The 24,456-nt window shown below is 41.5% G+C and overlaps 2 protein-coding genes across 3 annotated transcripts in view; one reads left to right on the forward strand and one right to left on the reverse strand.

Moving 5' to 3' along the window:
- LOC124254951 (UDP-N-acetylglucosamine/UDP-glucose/GDP-mannose transporter-like) overlaps window positions 1-18,803 on the reverse strand; it is a 74,734-nt gene extending 55,931 nt beyond the window's left edge. For both annotated transcript variants that reach the window (XR_006892586.1, XM_046688788.1), the window contains exon 1: window positions 18,709-18,803. Coding sequence is in view for 1 of the 2 variants with exons in the window: in XM_046688788.1 (XP_046544744.1) it covers window positions 18,709-18,779 (71 nt within the window). In the remaining variant the exon portion in view is untranslated. The remainder of the gene's footprint in view (window positions 1-18,708) is intronic.
- LOC124254950 (angiopoietin-1 receptor-like) overlaps window positions 1-24,456 on the forward strand; it is a 60,165-nt gene that overhangs the window by 16,578 nt on the left and 19,131 nt on the right. The window contains exons 2-7 of the mRNA XM_046688787.1: window positions 12,036-12,176; window positions 17,100-17,237; window positions 20,099-20,236; window positions 20,492-20,629; window positions 23,717-23,851; window positions 24,048-24,185. Of these exons, the coding sequence (XP_046544743.1) occupies window positions 12,036-12,176; window positions 17,100-17,237; window positions 20,099-20,236; window positions 20,492-20,629; window positions 23,717-23,851; window positions 24,048-24,185 (828 nt within the window). The remainder of the gene's footprint in view (window positions 1-12,035; window positions 12,177-17,099; window positions 17,238-20,098; window positions 20,237-20,491; window positions 20,630-23,716; window positions 23,852-24,047; window positions 24,186-24,456) is intronic.

Genomic DNA, 24,456 nt, shown 5'->3' on the forward strand with positions numbered 1-24,456 from the left:
AACTGCCGATTACTCGAGAAAATATAGTCGACTATATGATACCTGATAATTTCCCAAGTAGATTATTAAATCATGCACATACACGTAAGTATAAGATTTTAAAATCATGCACATATACACGTAAGTATAAGATTATAAAATCATGCACATACACGTAGGTATAAGATTTTAAATTTCCTTTAAACTGTGATACTTATACATTTTCACTTAGTCTGTCTCACATATTATTTTCCCTACAGCCTAGCCTTTCTTGCAATGCTAAAGCTCTAAATGAAGCAAGTCTAGATTTCTCCAGGTTCGGAATCTCTGGTCTCTCCTGGGGCTCCTTTTCAATTGAAATGGGTTTATTTGTTACAATCAAAATTATTTATATTCAGAGACTAAGCGTTAGTCTAGTTTCCACTGTTCTACGCCCTAAAGCACCCAACCAAACACGCGTCTACTGCTTTCAGCATCTGCAGGAAACACAATACGTCATTGTGCAGACTTACATACGAACACAGGCGACCACGCAGAGGAAGAGCAGGCCTTGTTTTACAAGTATAACACTCGTAGACTGTCTCCCGGTGACCAAGCCCCGGATGTACACACACAATAAGCCAACCCAAGGATCTTTTAAATAGTAAACAATCTATGTTTTCATGAAGCCAAACATGATCGATAAATGGAAAGTATCAGATGAAACTGTGTAAACTTAAATCGTATTACAATAAAACGAGACCCGTGAAGATTAGAATTGATCTTCAGTAACCCATGCTCGTAAGAGGCAACTAACGAGATCGGGTGGTCAGGTTCACTGACTTGGTTGACACAGGACTCTGATGGACCGGGTGTATTACGGCTAGTGTGTAGGTGTGTAGCCAAGCACCATTCTGTGAAGACATTTCCCTGCTCACCCATTGGGAATCTGGGTTAGACCCGGATCCTTGCCACCTATGTAGGATGCTAAAGGTTAAGATCCTGGCTAGAATTGGTCTTCAGTAACCCATGCTTGTCGTAAGAGGCTACTAATGGGATCGGGTGGTCAGGCTTGCTGACTTGGTTGACACATGCCATCATATCGCAATTGTGTAGATCGATGCTCATGCTGTTGATCACTAGATTGTCTGTTCCAGACTCAATTATTTACAGACCGCCGCCATATAGCTGTAATATTGCTGAGTACGGCGTTAAACAACAGACAAACTAACTGTAACAAAGTGTCAGAGGCACTTCCTGTTCCCACATCAGGACACAGCCAGAAAGAACTAATAAAGGTTTCAGGTCTTCTCGAATGCCGGTGAAAGCATTAAAATAGTTCCTCAGCCTCGACATGCTTAAACAGCCGTATTCGATAAACGAATAACATCAACGGCAGAGAATAATCTGCCTCGATAATCTGCCAAAACAGATTCCATTGGGCATAAAAAATAAAATAGCTGTGAAAATCCCAGGAACAACCGATCCGTGATGACACCAAGTCAAGGCTGAGTATGTCCTGCCCAATGAGTAAATCGTATTAAATATATCTTACAGACATACGTGAATTCCCGTTTGTATCTAAACATATTCACATCAGTAAATGATGAAAGATATTTTATAGACTAATACTAAGTCTCTGAATATATATATCTTTGGTAGTAAAAAATAAACCCATTTAAATTGAAAAGGAAGCCCCAGTCAGATGGGAAATTCAGAACCTGAGGAAATCTAGACTTGTTTCATTTAGGGCTTTAGCATGGTAGGGATGGCTAGGCAGTAGGGAAAATAATGTGGTTCAGGTACTGTGAGACAGACTAGATATTTTAGTGACAGTGCTTGAAGCCTTATATTTAACTACACATATCCATGTCTACTGTCTGTTGATTAGACTAAAGCTTAGTCCCTGAATATATATAATTTTGATAGTAACAAATAAACCCATTTAAATAGAAAACGAGCCCCAGTGAGATTGGAAATCTAGACATGCTTCATTTATGGATTTAGCATTGCAGGGACTGGCATTATGGAAAATAATGTGGTTCAGGTACTGTGAGACAGACTATGTGTTGATGTACAGGGACACCTTTCACGAAGCCACCTTTACTAAGGTTAACTCACTTCCTTTAACATTGCGAAAAAGGAGGCCCAGGTCGCTAGTAAAATGTTTCATAATCGGGCATTGTTTCCCTACAGCGCACGCAGCGTGTTCATATCACACAACAACTCAACCTTCATGGGGGCTGACACAAGAACGTTTTTCATATCAAAAAGAAACGTTTTTATTTTTTAAGATAACACGTGACCGAATCATTCCTCAAATTGACGTGCGAAACATGTAAAAAACCATCTGGAACTGCTTAGGAAACCAAACTGGTGTCAAACGCTAAACTGCGATTGAGAGTAAGCAGCGCGCGGTAAGAACGTTTGTCTTATCGGGCGCCAGCAGTGCTGAATTTTATATATTCTTTTTGTTGTCTGCGTCATATAATAGCTGCTAAGAAATGCATATTCATATTTTCAAGTACAAAGATGCAATATGTTTATACCATGTGGAATCTACGATCCCGTTACACAAACAGAGTCTTGTTCTACTGCAACAGTGGGCGGGTTTGTGTATGCTTCTCCTTAAGATGCTACGGAACCTAATGATATATTAATGAAAGACTGGCGGATATATCACAAAAACATAAACGTTTATGTTATTGTTGGACACTCTAAAATGCCACCAGTTAGCTGTGATCCTTTTTGGCTCAGCTTCTTGACGTAACGAGTTCAGTGTTGGAACCGACGGACAATCTATCTGAGCGAACGAATGTCATGTCGTTGTCAAGAATTTCGAGTCGATATTTACATATGCCATACAAATAAATAGCATCAAAGTAATAACTAATAAACATCCAGTCAGACAAAAAATATCTGAATTCAGTTTTTTCAAACGCAAACAAATATACACATAACATTGAATATACGATGTAATTATTCTTGGTATATCATACAGTGAGATTTCAGCAATTGACATAACCTGTAACACGAAGTGTGAGTGTAGTTTTACGCCGCATTAAGCTATATTCTAGCAATATCACGACGGGGGACATCAGAAATGGGCTTCAAACATTGTATCATAATGGTATCCTTGCTTAACTCGTTGTAGCATAATGGTATTCTTGCTTAACTCGTTGTAGCATAATGGTATTCTTGCTTAACTCGTTGTAGCATAATGGTATTCTTGCTTAACTCGTTGTAGCATAATGGTATTCTTCTTAACTCGTTGTAACATAATGGTATCCTTGCTTAACTCGTTGTAGCATGATAGTATTCGACTTAGGTGTTTAATTGAATTGCATTCTCTCTGTATGACATTCAAACCAATATAAATGTATTTGGTAACTATAAATTAAAGATACATGAAGACATTTTTATACTCGTTGAAACACCGTTCGTATAATCAACGTAAAACAGAGTAGTAATCGTATATACGTCAAACTCGTTCAAACTAATTCAAACAACGGTTAAGACATGGCAGTAAACAGACCACAACAAATTGTCTGCATATATCCGTTTATGTCTTGCTTAACTCGTTGTAGCATAATGCATAATGGTATTCTTCTTAACTCGTTGTAACATAATGGTATGTAGCATAATAGTATGCTTAACATTCAAACCAATATAAATGATTTGGTAACTATAAAGCATAATGAAGACATTTTATACTCGTTGAAACACCGTTCGTATAATCAACGTAAAACAGAGTGCTTAACTCGTCAAAGATGTACTCGTAAACAGACCACAACATAATGGTATTCTTGCTTAACTCGTTGTAGCATAATGGTATTCTTGCTTAACTCGTTGTAGCATAATGGTATTCTTCTTAACTCGTTGTAGCATAATGGTATCCTTGCTTAACTCGTTGTAGCATGATAGTATTCGACTTAGGTGTTTAATTGAATTGCATTCTTTCTGTATGACATTCAAACCAATATAAATGTATTTGGTAACTATAAATTAAAGATACATGAAGACATTTTTATACTCGTTGAAACACCGTTCGTATAATCAACGTAAAACAGAGTGTAAGTAATCGTATATACGTCAAAGATAGCGAAACCATATACTTCAAACTAATTCAAACAACGGTTAAGACATGGCAGTAAACAGACCACAACAAATTGTCTGCATGATATTTTCCGTTTGTGTCGACTGTACGTCGTAGAGCCACCCAACAATCGGGGAATTGTGTTGTGGGGTCGGGGTGGGTTGTGGAGGGGAGGAGTGCCTGCTTCCCTGCAGTTGACCCCCCTGTTGGCATCTGAACAGTGTTAAATACTTCTCAGGCCAGGTCGTGAGAAGTGGACCGATTGTTATATGTTCCATATTTCAAAGGAGTGTTTTTTTCTCTATCTGTGCCAGGTTTTGACACAAGGGAAAGAGCTCCTTTACTCGAAGGCGAGGTTCAAAAACTTCAGACTTAATAATGTACTTAAGTGTTCCGTTAAATTATGCTGAGCGAGATCCGAATTCATACGATTTTTATGCAGCTCATTAATGAATCAATTCAATTTGAGATCGAAAGGTATTAAATATTTATAGGGTTTCCGTGTCGAGTTTTAGGACGCGTTGTTTTACGTAACGAGCGGAATTATCCGAGGAATAAAATTGTTTTGCCAAGGCAACTACTCTTTTCGTTAACAAATCATCTTATATTAAATTAAGACTATATTTAATACCTTTAAAAATACCAAAAATAACAGATTCTGTTCATAATGACAATCCTTTCCTTGTAAAAAGTAACAATGGTCTTTTGAGCGACCATTCCTTTTAGTGAAAACAATTAATTCCACTTCAACAAGACGTTGCAATGCAGCCATTTCGTCTCCTCTTCATCAACAAAGCCTTATCTACTACCATTTCCTTCATCAATGAAATCTTAGATGGATATATCTGCATATTTGGACTTTGATGTTTTATTAAACTTCTTGACATGGCCAAACCTCTACAGAAGGTTGCAGGATGTGCGTTTTCTGCCAGTAGCCCAATTAACCCTCCTCGGCAATGTTCTTGAAGTGCTCACATCCGACCCAGTTCCTCTCCCAGCCAAATTAAGGCTGGTAGGTCGACCTACAATGGGGAAGGCTCGCGTCTGAGGATCGGTTTCGTCAGATGAACACGGATAGAACAAATTGAAAAAAACGCTGGAGACTGTTTATTGATTAAATGGGATCTACGGACGTGTATATTGTTCTTAAAGGGGGTCCACGTTCTGCCATATTGGCTTACAGTGATTCGAGGCATTCAAGCCAGCTTTGTTTGTAGATCACTGCAAAAAACATTACACGTCTGTTTATCGCTTCCTAATATAGCCTGAAATGCTGACATGCTAAGATCTCTTTGTGGGACACGGATCTTAGCCCTAAAACGGCCGTAACCCCCGTATTTTGACATAGACTGGTATACTATCGCTCTGTTGAACGACGTCTAGACTAACGCTTAGTCTATCAATGTATATAATTTCTATTGTAACAAATAAACCCATTTAAATTGAAAAGGAGCCCCAGGGAGACCAGAGATTCTAGACTTGCTTCATTTGGGGCTTTAGCATTGCAGGGAGGGCTAGGCTGTAGGGAAGCTATTATGGTTCAGGGACTGTGAGACAGACTGAAGAAGTTCCTACAACCACATGTGCAAAACAACTGAAGAGCGTCCACAATTAAAGTATCTGTTAAGCTTGCCATGAGACTCGTGTACTTTGTCGTGTGTTTGATGACGTATTACCATGGACCGACGGTCCTCGGAAGCTGCTCGTTATATCAACCACTGGTTTGCCTGATCCAGATTCGATCACATACAGCTGGATTATTGCTGAAAGCGGCTTTAAACAGCAAACATGTCCAGATCTTGTGTTCACCAAACCCGTGAAGGTCAGGTTAGAATGAGCCTTCAGTAACCCATGCTTGTTATAAGAGGCGACTAACGGGATCGGGTGTTCAGGCTCGCTGGCTTGGTTGACACTCATCGTATCCCAGTTGCGCAGATCGATGTTAATGTTGTTGATCACTGGATTGTCTGGTCCAGACTCGATTATTTACAGACCGCCGCCATATAGCTGGAATATTGCTGAGGGCGGCGTAAAACTAAACTCACTCACTCACTCTTGTGTTCACCCCTTGTTAACTTACTCCCAACGAAATTTCTCCGGGGAATGATAAAGACTGATTTTTTGGCATTGACGTAATATAAACACCTGTTATTAAAATTCACTTTCCTTTTTCACAATGGTGGTTTGTCGTTCTGTAATATCAGTGATTTCTACATCGTATCGTTTCTTTTATCCGTTAGTTTATAGCACAAAAATAAAAACTCTTTCTGTATGCCAATAGCGTAAGTATTCAATTATTTCAAACTGATATAAGTAATAAAAAACGAGTCAGCAAATGAAGTTTATTGGCATGACCTGAATGATTGGAATTTGCGAGGACTGCAGATTTCCCCGAACTATCGCTACAGCTCCTGTTTCATATACCAAAGTAGAGACCCACACACAAAGACCCGCCCATTGTTTTATCCTGAGTGTAAATCATATGCAAGTCGTCTTTCGCAGCTTCGATAAGAACGATTTAAAAAACGATTCCATGTGGAAGATTGGTATTTTGTCCGACTGAGTTTTTCAAGATGTTTTGTTTTCAGTTTCAGATTGAAATCTTTCACTTTGTAAAAGGATATTCAGGGTATCCAATTTTGAAATTGAACGAAGAAGATTATGAAATGAAGTTTTTTTTTCTCTTTTAATCATCTTTTAGATTATTATCTGAAAGTTTGATATTTCACATGTGTGGCATTATTTTTATTAAACTGATCAAGAGATAACGCACATGTCTTGGTTTCTCATTTGGACACATGACAGACAGGTGATTTTATTTACTTGATCACGTGATACCGCACATACTTGGTTCCTTGTCGGGTCTGACGAGTGACTGAGGTAGTTTTATATGCAACGCTGCAGTGAAGTTATTCCAAACTAGTTTTACGTCAAGTATAAAGTAAAATGTTGCTATTGATAAATGATGTATTCTTTTACAATAAATCTTTAAGCTTTGGAGAACTTTGGTATGTAATTGTAAGAAAGTTTACAAGCACCAGAGCAAGCTAAAAACTTGTTATTCCCTCTCTGATATTAAACATGAGTGGATTAAACATTATCACAACATTTGGCTAAGAGGGCTATGGCAAGCCACAGGTTTACTGAAAGGTAATAAGCTTCGCACATAGGGACAATAGGACCAGTCCGGTATAGTGCTGAATCCCCCATCACACAGAGGCTCCTTTTCAATTTATATTGAAATATTTGTATTTTCTTAGAAATATATGTTTTCAGAGACTAAGCTTTAGTCTCGAATCGAAACTTGACCATTGGACAGAGGCTAGGCAGGCTGGCTGATTAAGGTCCCCAATATGTCCTAGACTCTATTTACTATACCATCATTTAGTATGTTGTATTTGTTTAATATCACGCAATAAGATGGAATTTCTATTTGATGACCAAATTATATCTCACCCAACATATATAATCCCTGGATATTTGGCCTAAAGCAGAAAATATACTCATGCAAACAAATAAGCGAACACATGAAAGCGAAAGTGTTCTTATATTCTCTTCCATGTTTCTTCGCATGGTTTGTATTGCACTGTGGGTGAAAGCAGGAAAAGTATAAAGGAACACATGTCCTTTCATGTGTTCCTTTATTTGTTTCCATGAGTATATATTGTTTTATAATAATGTTTTTCCTGAACACCAGGTATCGACACTGATTTTTTTTACTAATCCATTCATATAATCATCATCACTATTTTTCCTTTTAAGCCCAAAGAAAATCTGTTTTAGGGGCAATCGAGGCTGGTTATTCTCTGTCATTGACTATATATTCTGACATTCGCCGCTCAGTGTGAGAAAATATTGATATGTGCATAAATTAAAATATTACTATTCGGATGTAAAACTGTTCAAAATTATAAATGCTGCTGAAGTATGAACCCACACAATTCATGGACTGTGTCTGTGTAGGAACATGCTTAACTGGGAGCGTGACAGAGAACGACATGGGAACAGAAGGATGCATATAAGTGTGTGTGTGGTTGTAGGAAGGGGTAGGGTACGTCAGTGTGTGAGAGTCTGTCAACTTGAGTACGGACGCTGGGTTTGTAACCCGATATTGTGGAAAGAAGCATGTTAATGATTAAGAACCACTGAGTTCCTGAAGGAATGGAAGCGTGTTTGTTTGTTTGTTTGTTTGTTTGTTGTTGTTTTTTTAACGCCGCACTCAGCAATATTCCAGCTAAATGGCGGCGGTCTGTAAATAATCGAGTCTGGACCAGACAATCCAGTGATCAGCAGTATGAGCATCGATCTTCGCAAAAAGGATACGATGACATGTGTCAGCCAAGTCAGCGAGGGTGACCACTCGATCCCGCAAGTCGCCTCTTACGACAAGCATGGGTTATTGAAGATCAGTTCTAACCCGGATCTTCACGGGTCGGAAGCGTGTTGGTGTGTAGTATGCTGTTCTAGTTTGAATGTGTCTTAGGTCATGTTGCCTGGGCATTGTACACAAACCAACCAAACGCTCCCCAGTTTGTAATAGATATCATCTTAATCACTGTTTTGTCTTCGAGTTCATGCCTTGGATACGACCCAAACAGTAAACACACCTTACAGTTACACGCGAAAACTAAAAGTCCCATCACTTTCATGAAATATGTTCGCAGCAAAGGAAATCTGATCGCATGGCAGAGATGAATAGTGTTTATGAGAAATGTGTGTTCCATGAACACTAGAAATACATATAAGTTGTCCAGTACACTAAATCCATGGTTAAACGAAACAAAATTCCCATTGAATTATGCCAGTAACCATTTCTAATGTCGTAATAATGTCACATTGCGACTCTAAGCAGTGACCCGAGAATATTATGAAATTCAATTCCATTTATATTGCCAAAATGCACGTGCTTCTTCACATCAGAGCATTCAAAACATATAACTTTAATGACGTTATTTCACCCCCATCACCATGGTAACGATTGGTTAACAGAACCATATGTTTGAATACCACTGATAATTCAAGAGGCTTCTCAAATAACTCCCATCAAGGGCTTCTTAGATCATATTTCACAACATTCCATGTAAAGTCAAGTGTATTAAATCAAAACCTCGACCCGGTCGAGAATATCTGGTTCTTGAGGCATCGTGTCATTCCGGAACAAGCCGAATGGCACGTTACGAAGAAAGGCGATTGGTGACTAATAATTAAGTCAGAAGTCGAAGTGAAAAGGAGCTCAGGAAATACGTAAATATCTCGTCTAAATTCGTATGAATTTTCCCTTTATAGAACTGTTATGTGTAATGACCCGTGGGATAAAAGTTTTAACTTCAAAACCTCTTCATCCCAACCCATATACAGTGTAACTATACAGAACACGGCCTCCTTTCACAAAGCGCTAAGGTGATCGTAAGTCACTAAGGTAACCTTAGTGCAATGTTAAAGAATGGGAGTTAAGGTTAACCTTAGTAAAGGTTGCTTCGTGAAAGGAGCCCCTGATCACATAAAGGAGCGGTGGGGTAGCCCAGTGGTTACGGCGTTCGCTCGTCACGCCGAAGACCCGGGTTCGATTCCCCACATGGGTACAATGTGCTGAGCTCATTTCTGGTGACACCCGCCGTAATATTCATCAGGCGTGACAGTATTTTGAAACGATGTGATCTGATTGCTGAAAGTATTTTGTTCATAACGAAGCATGAAACTTTATGGGTAACAAGCTGCCCGCTGCAATCTACATCAAAACGTCGCTCAATGCAATAAACAAGAAGTTGTTATCCATAAGCTACTGGCTTCGTTGTTTACTGCCAAATGTCAACAAACAATTAGGATTTTGTTCAGTCTTACTTAATAACAACTTTATTGAGTGTGACTGATGAGATAATGTTTGTTTATTTGTATGTATTTATTTTATTTCGTTTCTGTCGTCGAGAGATACGTGACATCTTGATGCACCTTATATTTCTGTGAAAAACGATTTTCAGCAGTTATCTGTTAGTTTAATGGCTCATGTCACTGATAGCCTCACACTCTGGTGCAATAGCGGAATAGACTGAAGCAACGTTCATCGAGCTGCAACTTAATTGAGTTCAGCGCCTAGTTTTTAGTTGAATTTATACCAGTGTATGCTTTTAATAACATGTAGAGAGATGTGGGAATGTATCAGAGGGTAAATCTGACACAATGCAACATCATCATCATCATCATAAATAACGAATCATAGGACTATAGTATATATGGATAACGAAAGCCTGATGTTGTCACTTTTATGCTTCAAACTAGTCTCTGAAATGAAATTATTTACAGACAAAAACAGTTCATAGCAAAAAAAATAACATATAATGAAAAGGAGCCCTGAGACTTTCTTTATTTTCAGAGACCCTGAAACTGGAAATCTAGACTTGCCACAAATTCTAGACTTGCATGGGATTCTAGGATATATTTGCTTCAGGGTCTGTAGACTAGCATACGAAAACATTTCGGTGTAGATTCTTTCAACCTTTCAGCTTGATAAGATTTTAAAAAGATCTGCACCTAAACGTCGCAATACACTAGAAGTTGATAACCATATTACCAGAGTTTCCTTATTGCCTCACAAACTTCTACAATTCCTCCTCCTCCTCCTCCTCATCATCATCATCATCATCATCATCATCATCATCATCATCAACAACATCATCATCGTCATTGTCATTATCATCATCGTCGTCATCGTCATCATCACCAACAACAACATCATCAACATCATCATCACCAACAACATCATCATTATCATGATGAAACTAACCAATTGGAGATAATGCTCCAGAAAGTATGTTTCGCGACAATTTCGTCCTCCAGACTCGTAACATGGTACTCTCATACTGTCAATGCCTATTTCAACCTCAGTCTTTCTTAAACATCAATGCTAGCCATACATTTGTCAGGGCAGCTGTCCCCAAGTGTATGGATAAGTTGTATCAGATTGAAATCTTCCTGCGTTCCAAGTAACATCGTGACAGAACACACAGAATGAGAGCGGGGTCACATTCGAGCAGAGAAATAAACATTTCACGGCTGTCAAGTTTGATGCGGAGTGTTCTATAAAAACAAATCATTTTCAGTATTTGGCATGCGATAAGGGTACTCGCGAACTTGACATTATTAAAAACATCTTGTCATTCCCGCCAATTCCAACACGACCTTTACTAAATAAGAACATAAACGTATCTGCAGAAAAAAAGACAAAATAATTTTTTGGCATGGTATCATGCCTCTAGGGGCTCATGTTTGTACAAAGCGTCCATTTTCGCATTCGCTGGTAAGTTGCCAAAGAGTGCACAAAACTACATCATTATTCTTATCTAACAGAATTAAAAGTCGCTTTACATCTGGAGAAGATATTTCGTCAACAAGGAATGCATTCATCGTAAATCTAAATAAAATGCACGACAAAAGAAACTAGGCACCAGCTGTTATGCTGGCTTAAAACGAACCAAACGGGAATTGGCTGTTCGATGGCGATAACCCGTGAAAATCCGTGTTATATTGGTCTTCAGTAACCCATGCTAGTCGTAAGAGGCGAGTAACGGATCGGGTGGTCAGGCTAGCTGACTTGGTTGACACATGTAATAGTATCCTAATTGCATAGATCGATACTCATTGGATTGTCTGGTCCAGACTCGATTATTTACAGACAGCCGCCATATAACTGGAATATTGCTGAGTGCAGCGTAAAACTAGACTCACTCACTCACTCGATGATGATGTATTTGATATAGGTATCACATAGTTGCGTGTTAGATCTTATGTTTTCAGTTATCAGCATTAAAACGCTTTGTCCTGGGAATATTCAACAAAATTTTGCAATTGCGGACAATTGCTTTTCTTTCACTGATCATGACTGTATTTAGGACAGTATGTCAACCTATTTGACAATGACGGAACATTCCTTTTATTGTCATTTTTCACGACTTTGAAGATATTTAAAATGTTTTTCCTGTTCCAGATGGGCCATGTCCTGATGGTCAGTATGGCGTCTCGTGCGAGAAGAACTGCGGCATGGGGTGTCGCAACAACTGCAACAAAACCTCGGGGGCGTGTATAGGAGGGTGTCTGTCAGGGTGGAGCGGCGGGTACTGTGACGTCAGTGAGTATACCCACACACGGTTGGCGTTGGGGGGGGAAGTTGTGGGCTGGGGTGGTCTGTCAAGAATGTATACGAGGATGTAGGATGGAGGAATTGGAAGGTGTTTTATCTTCATCTATATGTGTTTTACCTTCATCTATATGTTGTAGATATTAGTGAGTGAGTTAGTTTTACGCCGCTTTTAGCAGTATTCCAGCCATATCATGGCAGGGAACACCAGAAATGGGCTTCACACATTGTACCCATGTGGGGAATCGAACCCGGGCCTTTGGCGAGACGAGCGAACGGTTTAACCACTAGGCTACCCCACCGCCCCGTTGTGGATAGTAAACCTGAAAACAACTACACAAAGATAAATGCAATGACCAAACCGAAACATGAGTCTCATTAACTTATTCAGACAATTACCTACTTTTCAGCCGATCCGAATTTTCTTGCTTGAAAGTGAAAATATGCATTACAAACAACTATGGTTACACTGAATTCCAATTCCTTGTTTCATAAGAAAATGGCATTTACAACTAAAATTTATTTTTAAACTTTAATAACATCGTATTTCTGTATTTTATGGCGAGGTGTCGGCAGCACGACCTTAACTAGGACGTCACAGACTGCCCCAGTTTGATGAGGTCGTAAAATGATCCACAATGTATCTGACTCACTGGTTACACCTGTTATATGTTGTTTGCGCTTATTAGTGTACATCCTTAACGCACAATGTGATTGATATAATATCAAGTCCGTACCAGACCACCAAACTTTTCTAGCGGCAGAGCCTCGTTTTGAGATTTCCGTGATTTCCAGGTTTCTGTTTGTCAGTGCTCGCTGTACGACAGAGCACGCTGCACGAGATGTTTGCAAGGATTATAAGGAACGTAGTGTTGCAATATACAAGTGCTTAGATGTATCAAGTAATACTGATTAATATTTATGTATCCAGTTAAATGAGTTTGTCTCAAAATCCTGGACTGGTTATTGTACTAACTTGCGCAATAGGACGGAACCCAGTCAGCAGGAAACGAGACTGTTGTGTAATCAATGTTTTGACTTGTTGTGTATTTGGGGCAGCAATGACTACACCCTTTCGTACAAGTTTTGTTCATGGTTTATGCTCGTTGAACATCCTGCCTGCACTAAGCACAGTGCGTATATTATCACCATTCTTACTATATACTCATAGAAATGAGTAAGGGAACACTTGAAGTACAAGTGTTGCTTTATTCTGTTCCAGGTTTCTTCACAAGGTATGTATTGCAGTGCGAGTGAAATTCTGGAAATATATAAGGAACACTTGTACTTTCATATGTTCCCTTGTTCGTTTCTATGAGTACATGTATATAGGGTAGGAGTGGGGGTTGGGGTGGGGATGGGAGGTTCTTGTAATTTCCTAACGACAAAGCGTATAAAAAGACACTCGCATAGTGAGCAGATACACGTATGGTGAAAAGCCCACGCATGGTGAAAGAAATAACAAGCATGGTAAAATCCTAGTGACACTGCAAGGACATTGCAGTTATGAGTTGCATGCAAAATAATTATTCCAGAATCAGACAGTGGCCCTTCTGGCCCGACCACTTGCTTTTATAATATTCGTCATAACCGTAGTTCATTGTAATTTCACAATACTTTCTTTATACTTTTCCATTTGAAAACCAAATCGTTGTTGTATATACTATTCACACGTTGATTCACCCAAGGATCAAATCATGGATTCAACAGAAAACTATAATGTGGGGTCAAATTTGGTTTAAATATGAAGCTTATCGTAAGTATGGATCCTTGGTTTCAGTATTTCATTTCATCTTGTGGATCCCATACCTGCTATTGACAGGTGTTGTGTACTTGTCAATGATCTGTGCCATAATTTGCAAAATGGTTGATTGGTGATATGAAAATCATTTTTATGGTTATTCATGTATCATGTGCATACAGTTACATTAAAGTGACTGATTGCCTAAAGATGTGTTACCATATCATTATTTATCAAGTTTTAAGTGGATACCATTTCAAAATATAAATCTACGTTTCAGTAAAGTTATGAATTTTCGTGATCCTTAGCAAAGTGTGAGTAGTATATATAGATTAGACTCTGGCCAATGACTATAGAATAGAAATCATTACAAGAAAAAGTCGTTTCGGTTACACATTGCTGTGAACATATACAGTAGGACACCGCAAAACCTCGAAGTCTTCAGAAATAAGCCGTCGTAAATGATCTGTTATAATGGAGCATAATATACATGACAATATCGGTATCGTGAAGATAGGATGAAGGATGTATCGAGATACGAAAATTCGACATACCGAATACTGTAGTTACACTACAGGGGTACGTTCACCACCAGCTGGGTTACAGATATGTCGACACAATGCATATCTCGAACCAGGGTTAAGCAAAAATATATATCAGGTCCCGGCCACCGCAAGTGTGTGAAACGAGGTGACAATTTGAGCAGGAAAGGACGATTTTTTAATTTAAAATCAAAACTTACCCTTCTGTTGCTTGGGTTATGATGTATGTGAACACGTTCTGCACGTTATTTTCTGAAATTAATATATTCAGTTCATGGCCGACGTTAGAGGTAATCAGAGGTCGGTTGGGTAGCCTAGTGGTTAAAGCGTCCGCTCGTCACGCCGAAGACTCGGGTTCGATACCCAACAAGGGTACAATGAGTGAAGCCCGTTTCTGGTGTCCCCCGCCGTGATATTGCTGGAATATTGCTAAAAGCGGCGTAAAACCATAGTTACTCACTCAGAACATGTTAACTTGAACTAAAATGGAAATGCAGGCATCAGTCATTGATTTTTCATCATGTTGTTTGGTTATAGTAAAATTGACCGCTGTGAAATGAAACCATGCAGGGCATGGCGTCCAAAATGTACGATCGTTGTACAGACAACATCTGGAGACACTTCACGTTCGATCATACAGTGTATCATATCGCTATGTCCCGGCTAATGCCTGGTAGCATTTCGTTTGTATGTGCACACACACGTCGCCATATATACAACTGCGCACCAGGCGAATGTATATAGCCGCTTTATTCCAGCAGTATCACGTCGGTGATACAGAAACTGGCTTCACACAGTGTACCCGGGTATACTGGTGTATTTGGAATCGACAAGCGAACGCTTTAAGCACTAATCACGGTTTTTAACCGCTTTAAGGATTTGAAGTTGCCGCACAAGTATTGACATCGTGAGCAACGATCGACACCATCGGGGTACAATGGCACGTCATCAACCACGTCATCCAGTCGGTCCACACTCGACCCCGCTGTCATATTGCTGAAATAGTGCTAACTCACTCAGGGCGTCTAAACGCTGCATTCTGTATGTGATACATCCCGCAATTACAGATCAACCTTAACACTAATTGTTAAAAACAATTAAACAAACATAGTAACGGGATCGGGTGTTCAGGCTCCTGACTTGGTTGACACATGTCATCGGTTCCCAATTGCGCAGATCGATGCTCATGCTGGTGATCACTGGATTGTCTGGTCCAGACTCGATTATTTACAGACCGCCGCCATATAGCTGGAATATTGCTGAGTGCGGCGTAAAACTAAACTCACTCACTCACTCACTGTCTCCATGAGACTTACCAAGGAAGCAATAGGGACAAAAACATAGTTAACTCGTTTACCGTTACATAGCCCATGGATGTCTAGTTATTCAATCCTTCAAAGAGGCAAGTCTAGATAAGCGGACAGAACCCCAGCCTGTTATTCCATTTTTTTAATAGAAAGTATCATTTAAACTATTAATTTTTACCTAAGAGATTTGTGCAAGTCTAACCGTTACACACAGAACCATAGATGTACAATTAGCCTTGGTTTAGGCTACTCGTATTTTATTCTGTGTTTCTTGTCTCAAGTTCGGCATGAACTTTCGTCCCTTCCTGAAATATATAGGTTTTTTTACTCAATTCTACTGTGGACATTAATGCCACGACGTTAATAGAAAACTCTACCCGTGCATACTTTAGTATTATTTATTTTATATTATTTTCACCCACCCGTTATCTTCCAGGTTGAGGCGGGATATGAGAAACACATTTAAAACATAGGATGGCCTTACGTTGCTGTAATGGAAAAAACATTTTGGGTCGTACAGTGCCTTTAAGACTAGAAAGGCAGTGTTGCAGAGTACATCGATCGGTAATTACTGGAGTGACACTACCGTTTGCTGTCACTCCTTGCACTGAAAGACATGGTGGGACACTCCCTCTTCCTCAGTGAAGTGCAGTCTGTGATAACTCAGCCGGGCCTGGGAAACTGGGTGTGAATATCTCCATACATTTTGGTTCTGTGTTGTATAACAGCCTGTCTGTGTTGTCTAATCTGGTGTGTACAAAATGAGATTTTATTAAAAATGTCGAAAATATTAGTGAAATAAGGACTTATTTTATATATTCTGCATGTCGATGTTATGATATAAATATATAAACAAAGTATTATTAATAATTCAAAAGTGTACGCAAGCTGATATAGTTCTTTTGAGGATGATATGTAATTGGACACAGCGGGTGTTATGCGTCAACCAGTGCAGCCTCCCCTATCCCCTCCTCCCCCCCCACACACACACGTCCTTTACGCCTGACACACATGTACCAAACAAATACACTGGAAAACACACACACACACACACACACACACACACACTCACTCACTCTAACCACCTTGTAGTGTATCCGCTAGTTAACCTTTATTAATAGTACATTCATAAATTCCGTTACTTTTGCGTTAGAGTATATATGCATATAAGTGTATAGTTTAAATATTTATTATGCGAGATACTATCATATCTCGTTCAGCCATATTTATCGTAAAGTTGTCAATTATGACGCACGGAGAATGATTGTTTTAACTTTATTATATTGCATTAAAATCCACAAAATTAACAAAGTTTTTATTCCAGGTTGCAAGAAGTACTACTACGGCCCAAACTGCGTGAGAAGCTGTGGTCACTGTTACCGCGACGTCACCTGCGACCCGACGTCGGGTGTGTGCCACAACGGGTGCGTCCCCGGCTTCAGGGGGAGTAGGTGTGACCAGGGTATGTATATTGGGCGTGTATTCTGTCTGTCTGAACTACAGGTCTTTCCAAAGACAGGCCAACATCTATATCGCAACCCCCAATCTGCAGAATATAATATGGTCGGTCCATTTGTGTCGTTAGAAGCAACCAAGGTTTGGCTTTCGTACTGTGGGACAAAGCCTTAGTTTTTAGTGAACACGTTAGAGGTAACTGACCTGGTCATTGATCTGCCTATGAGGTATAGTGGCACACTGAATCAGCACGGTTCTTTCTAATGATAATGAGAATATTTATAACGCACCTTTGCCAGGCTTACATCCTGCTTAAAGCTCTGATCATTATTACACTTGCACAAGTCTCTAAGGTAAAAATTCATAGTTTAAATGATAATTTCTAAAAAATAATAAATAACAGAGTGGGGTCCTTACTGTCTGCTTATCCAGACTTGCCTCTTTGAAAGATAGAAATAATATTGATCCATGGGCTCAGCATTCAGTACAGCCTTGGAGCAAGGCTATATTACCCCGGATAACCCATGCTGCCTGACGCTAGAAGGTTTATAGTCTCACGACTTATTTCACCGTGTACCCATTTTCTGCTGGGTACCCATTTTCTGCTGGGTGAACAGATACAATTTTGAACAAACTCACATGTCTAAGGTGAGACCACATGTATCACATGTGCTTTGTAGTAAGGCAGGACTGAAGTCCAAGAAACTCTCAGGAGTCAAGCTGTCACACACGGTCACCCATCCAAGGACTCTCCGTGCCCAACGTTGCTTAACTTCAACTGATTTGTGGACCTGAGTTCATGCACAGGACCACACACCACCACATACTGAGAGCTTAGAGTGAGTGAGTTTAGTTTTACGCCGCACTCAGCAATCTCCCAGCTATATGGCGGCGGTCTGTAAATAATCGAGTCTGGACCACACAATCCAGTGATCAACAGCATGAGCATCGATCTGCGCAACTGGGAACCGAAGACATGTGTCAACAAAGTCAGCGAAACTGACCACCCGATCCCGTTAGTCGCCTCTTACGACAAGCATAGTCGCCTTTTATGGCAAGCACATGGGTTGCTGAATACCTATTCTACCCCGGATCTTCACGGGTCGAGAGCTTAGAAGTCATTGTGACCACCCTATACCCGGCACTGTCTTTGGACAAGTATAGGAATTGAGACAATGCTATGTCATAACGGCATGCCAATAGTTACTGAACAGTGATCGGCATTTTGACCCACCTTTCATTGAACCATGTTATAGGATGCCTTTGGAGCTTCAATAGATATGTGGCTGCTTGTTGTCAAAATTGTATATTTTAACACTAAACGTTAGTCTAGATCGAGGACTATTGAAAAGGGATCTATGTCAGCCACAGACATACGTGCAATCAGCCTTGTCCCAACATACGTTATCAGTAAAAACATCATGAAATAGTGTCTCTCCCTGTAAACGGAAATACCACAAGAAAAACCAGCTACTTACAGTTGTCGAGTATGGATCATTTTCAAACAAGATATGTATCCAAAGGACCACATTCTAGAAATCCGTGACATAAATAGCTCCAGAGACGGAGCCCAGCTGTATGGTGAACATGACGCCAGCTGTTCCTGATATTTCACGTTGAAAATGACTTCTGGCGAGACGTCGATATACAGTATACTAGTCTCGCTTATCAACTTGACGTATCTATTGTTGCGTTGTTTAGCCGTACATTAGTTGTGAGATTACTGCATTGATTAGATATACCTCAGTTAAGTTGATCGCGGTTATTTATTGATAGAGTAAAATAGAACCTGAAATGCAATGCAACGTAATAAAACAAAATGACTGCCAGAAAGAGAAACACAAGACATACAAGTATAAGTGAGGTGAGGTGAGGTGAGGGAGGTGAGGTGAGGTGAGGTGAGGTGAGGTGAGGTGAAATTGGGTTTAACGTCGTGCTTGAGAATATTTCGCTCATATGACGACGTGCATGCGTGTGTATGTGTATGTGCGGCTGCTTGTACTAGCCCAGACTTATGCTGGTTTTATAGTGCTAGCTCACTGAGATATCATGCCGCAGTGAAGCATGAATATCTCACTCAGACACATCATACTGACTCCGAGCCGACCAGTCCTTGTTGTACCCATTAATGCCGAGCGCCAGATAGGGACCAACAAGTACCATATTTTAACGTCTTTTGGTATGACGCGGTCGGGGATCGAACCCGCGACCTTCCGCTCTCCGGGCGGACGCTCTAACCACTACACCACGGAGGCGGCCTATTATCATTTAAGTAGAAAATATTTTCATTTAAGTAGAACATATTTTGATCTAAGTAGAAGATACTTTCATTTACGTAGAAGATACATTCGTTCAAGTAAAAGATATTTTTAGTTAAGTAGAAGGTATTTTCATTTAAGTAGAACATATTTTCATCTGAGTAGAAGATACTTTTATTTACGTAGAAGATACATTCGTTTAAGTCGAAGATATTTTCATTTAAGTTGAAGATATTTTTATCTAAGTAGAACATATTTGCATCTTAGTAGAAGGTGCTCTCATCTACATAGAGATACATTCATCGATGTAGAAGATGCTTCCATCTACGTAGAAGATACATTCATCTACGCCAAATATGCTCACATCTACGTAGAAGATACTTTCGTCTAAGTTGAAGATACTTTCATCTAAGTAGGAGTTATTTTCGTTTAAGTAGAAGATATTTTCATCAACGTGGAAAATGCGTTCATCTACGTTGACGATGCTTTCATCTGAAAGAGTTGTTATAATTGTTGTTGTTATGAGTCTGCAAAGATGTAAATTGATGAGTACAGTTAAAGATTTTTCCTGTTTTGTTGTTTATGATATATTTGTCGCTGTAAATTTCAGCATGCGAGCCGTATACGTTTGGTCGAGATTGTAAAGGAAAGTGTGGCTACTGCCGTCGTCGTCAAACGTGTAACGCCGTCACAGGTGTGTGTAGCGGAGGGTGCGAGCCAGGTTGGGAGGGACAAAGATGTGACCAGAGTGAGTGTACTACTACTGATACCAAATAAAGAAAAAATAAAATTGAAAACAGAAAGATAATCTGTGAACGCTCCCAGCATGGTAAAATTGCTTTCATAAATTCTGAAGCGTTCTTAGAATAAATAGCTATTAAAGCCCCCAAATGATCACTTTGATCGTTGTTCATGCTATCAGCCACTTGCCTGCACAGGCTACACGGTTTACAGGCCTCAATCTCTGATTCATTCCATACACCGTTGTCTCTTTACTCAACAGAGTGCCCCCCGGGAACCTATGGCATAGACTGCACACAGATTTGTGGGGGCTGTATCGGCCAGACCTCCTGTGACCACGAGACTGGGCACTGTCTTCAAGGGTGCGAGCCGGGGAGATTAGGGTTCAAATGTCTCCAGAGTAAGTCAGATGGAGAAAGAAACCTTTTTTAGGACTTGTCTTGTAGTTAGACGGGGTGTTGACTGCAGATCCGTGGGTAGTTAGACGGGGTGTTGACTGCAGATCCGTGGGTAGTTAGACAGGGTGTTGACTGCAGATTCGTGGGTAGATAGACGGGGTGTTGACTGCAGGTATGTGGGTAGTTAGACGGAGTGTTGACTGCAGGTATGTGGGTAGTTAGACGGGGTGTTGACTGCAGGTATGTGGGTAGATAGACGGGGTGTTGACTGCAGGTATGTGGGTAGTTAGACGGGGTGTTGACTGCAGGTATGTGGGTAGATAGACGGGGTGTTGACTGCAGGTATGTGGGTAGTTAGACAGGGTGTTGACTGCAGGTATGTGGGTAGATAGACGGGGTGCTGACTGCAGGTATGTGGGTAGTTAGACGGGGTGTTGACTGCAGGTATGTGGGTAGATAGACGGGGTGTTGACTGCAGGTATGTGGGTAGTTAGACAGGGTGTTGACTGCAGGTATGTGGGTAGTTAGACAGGGTGTTGACTGCAGGTATGTGGGTAGTTAGACGGGGTGTTGACTGCACGCCTGTGGGTAGATAGACGGGGTGTTGACTGCAGGTATGTGGGTAGTTAGACTGGGTGTTGACTGCAGTATGTGGGTAGTTACACGGGGTGTTGACTGCACGCCTGAGGGTAGTTTGACGGGGTGTTGACTGCAGGTATGTGGGTAGTTAGACGGGTTGTTGACTGCACGCCTGTGGGTAGATAGACGGGTGTTGACTGCAGGTCTTTGGGTAGTTAGACGGGGTGTTGACTGCAGGTATGTGGGTAGATAGACGGGGTGTTGACTGCAGGTATCTGGGTAGTTAGACAGGGTGTTGACTGCAGGTATGTGGGTAGTTAGACGGGGTGTTAACTGCAGGTATGTTGGCAGTTAGACGGGGTGTTGACTGCACGCCTGTGGGTAGATAGACGGGGTGTTGACCGCAGGTCTTTGGGGAGTTAGACGGAGTGTTGACTGCAGGTCTTTGGGTAGTTAGACGGAGTGTTGACTGCATGTGTGTGGGTAGACAGACGGGGTGTTGACTGCAGGTCTTTGGGTAGTTAGATGGCGTGTTGACTTCAGGTATGTGGGTAGTTAGACAGAGTGTTGACTGCAGGTCTTTGGGTAGTTAGATGGAGTGTTGACTGCATGCCTGTGGGTAGATAGACGGGGTGTTGACTGCACGCCTGTGGGTAGTTTAACGGAGTGTTGACTGCAAGTATGTGGGTAGTTAGACGGAGTGTTGACTGCAGGTCTGTGGGTAGATAGACGGGGTGTTGACTGCAGGTCTTTGGGTATATAGACGGAGTGCTGACTGCAGGTCTTTGGGTAGTTAGACAGAGTGTTGACTGCAGGTCTGTGGGTAGTTAGACGGGGTGTCGACTGCATGCCTGTGGGTAGATAGACGGAGTGTTGACTGCACGCCTGTGGGTAGTTTGACGGAGTGTTGACTGCAGGTATGTGGGTAGTTAGACGGAGTGTTGACTGCAGGTCTGTGGGTAGATAGACGGGGTGTTGACTGCAGGTCTGTGAGTAGTTAGACGGGTGTTGACTGCAGGTCTGTGGGTAGTTAGACAGGGCTGTGGGTAGAATAGACAGGTAGTGGCTGGACTCACGCCTGTGGGTAGTTAGATGGAGGTGCTGACTGCAGGTATTGGGTAGAATAGGCAGAGTGTTGACTGCAGGTCTGTGGGTAGTTAGAGGAGTGTTGACTGCAGGTCTGTGTGGGTAGTTAGACAGGGGTGTTGACTGACAGTGGTAGATAGACGGGGTGTTGACTGCAGGTTCAGAGTAGTTCGGAGGTCTTTGGGTAGTTAGACAGGGTGTTGACTGCAGGTCTCTAGTTAGACGGGTGGACTGCAGTTAGACAGGGTGTTGACTGGCAGGTCTGTGGGTAGTTAGATGGGGTGTTGACTGCAGGTAGACAGGGTGTTGACTGCAGGTCTGGGTAGTTTAGTTAGACCGGGTGTTGACTGCAGGTCTATGGGTAGATTACGGAGGGGGTGTTGGGTGCCTGTTGACTGCAGGTAGTTGTGGTAGTAGACTGGGGTGTTGAGCACTGTGGGGTAATTAGACAGGGTGTTGACTGCAGGTCTGTGGGTAGACAGGGTGTTGACTAGACCTGTGGGTAGAATAGACAGAGTGTGTTGACTGCATGGAGTGTTGACTGCAGGTGGGTAGACTGACTGGAGTGTTGACTAGGTACGGGTGTTGACTGCACGCCTGTGGGTAGTTAGACGGAGTGTTGACTGCAGGTCTGTGGGTAGATAGACGGGGTGTTGACTGCAGGTCTGTGGGTAGATAGACGGGTGTTGACTGCAGGTCTGTGGGTAGTTAGACGGGGTGTTGACTGCAGGTCTGTGGGTAGTTAGACAGGGTGTTGACTGCAGGTCTGTGGGTAGTTAGACGGGGTGTTGACTGCACGCCTGTGGGTAGTTAGACGGAGTGTTGACTGCAGGTGACTGCACGTCTGTGGGTAGATAGACGGGTGTTGACTGCAGGTCTGTGGGTAGTTAGACGGGGTGTTGACTGCAGGTCTGTGGGTAGTTAGACGGGGTGTTGACTGCAGGTCTGTGGGTAGTTAGACGGGTGTTGACTGCACGCCTGTGGGTAGATAGACGGAGTGTTGACTGCACGCCTGTGGGTAGTTGTATTGACTGCGGGTGTTGACAGGGTGTTGACTGCACGCCTGTGGGTAGTTAGACAGGGTGTTGACTGCACGCCTGTGGGTAGTTAGACGGGGTGTTGACTGCACGCCTGTGGGTAGATAGACGGAGTGTTGACTGTAGGTGTGTGGGTAGATAGACGGAGTGTTGACTGTAGGTCTATGGGTAGATAGACGGAGTGTTGACTGCATTCCTGTGGGTAGTTAGACAGGGTGTTGACTGCACGCCTGTGGGTAGTTAGACGGAGTGTTGACTGTCGGTCTATGGGTAGATAGACGGAGAGTTGACTGTAGGTCTGTGGGTAGTTAGACGGGGTGTTGACTGCATGCCTGTGGGTAGTTAGACTTACAGCCTGTCACTACTTACACGATGTGTTCACTACAGGTTGTCAACATGGACGATATGGGGAGAGCTGCGGTGGTGTTTGTGGGCGATGTCTGAAAGGAACATGCGACCACGTGACCGGGGAATGCGCAGACGGATGCGCTAGAGGATGGAGCGGTGAACGGTGCCAGCATGGTAAAATTGCTTTCTTAAAATTCTCAAGAAGGAAAAAAAGGTTTTAAAAGCCCCCACTCCCTTCTCTACTTCAACTTCAAATTTCTGTTCATTGGAATTAAGACTCCCCTTCCTCTTAAAAATGCTCTTATTAGGCTCTGAAATGCGAATCGGACCTGTCTTGTGTTGGAATGCAGTTAGATTGTTTCTATTTCAGAATGCGTACAGGGTCAGTATGGCACCAACTGCACCCTGAAATGTGGTCACTGTCAGAACAGCTCCTTGTGTGACCCCATCAACGGCATCTGTTCCCGGGGATGCGCGCCTGGCTGGAAGGGCGTCTTCTGCCAAGATGGTCAGTAATGGACTTTCAATACGAATTTTTAGAGGTTTTAAGGAAATTATTACGAATTTTTCATCCAGTGCCCTGGCTGAGAGTACATGAGGCACAAAATCTAGGGTAACGAAATTATATAGACATATATTCCACGAGAAAAGACAAATTGATGTAATAGGTATGAATTTTTGTCCCTGAAAATGAATCAGTCTGAAAGTAGTTCCGGCCATATTTGACTTTAGTGAGGTATCCTTTCTATTTTTTCAGATAACTACAGTGTTATATACAC

This window comes from Haliotis rubra, unplaced genomic scaffold, assembly GCF_003918875.1.
Source record: "Haliotis rubra isolate DU_JTF1 unplaced genomic scaffold, ASM391887v1 Scf588, whole genome shotgun sequence".
NCBI classification, from domain to species: domain Eukaryota; kingdom Metazoa; phylum Mollusca; class Gastropoda; order Lepetellida; family Haliotidae; genus Haliotis; species Haliotis rubra.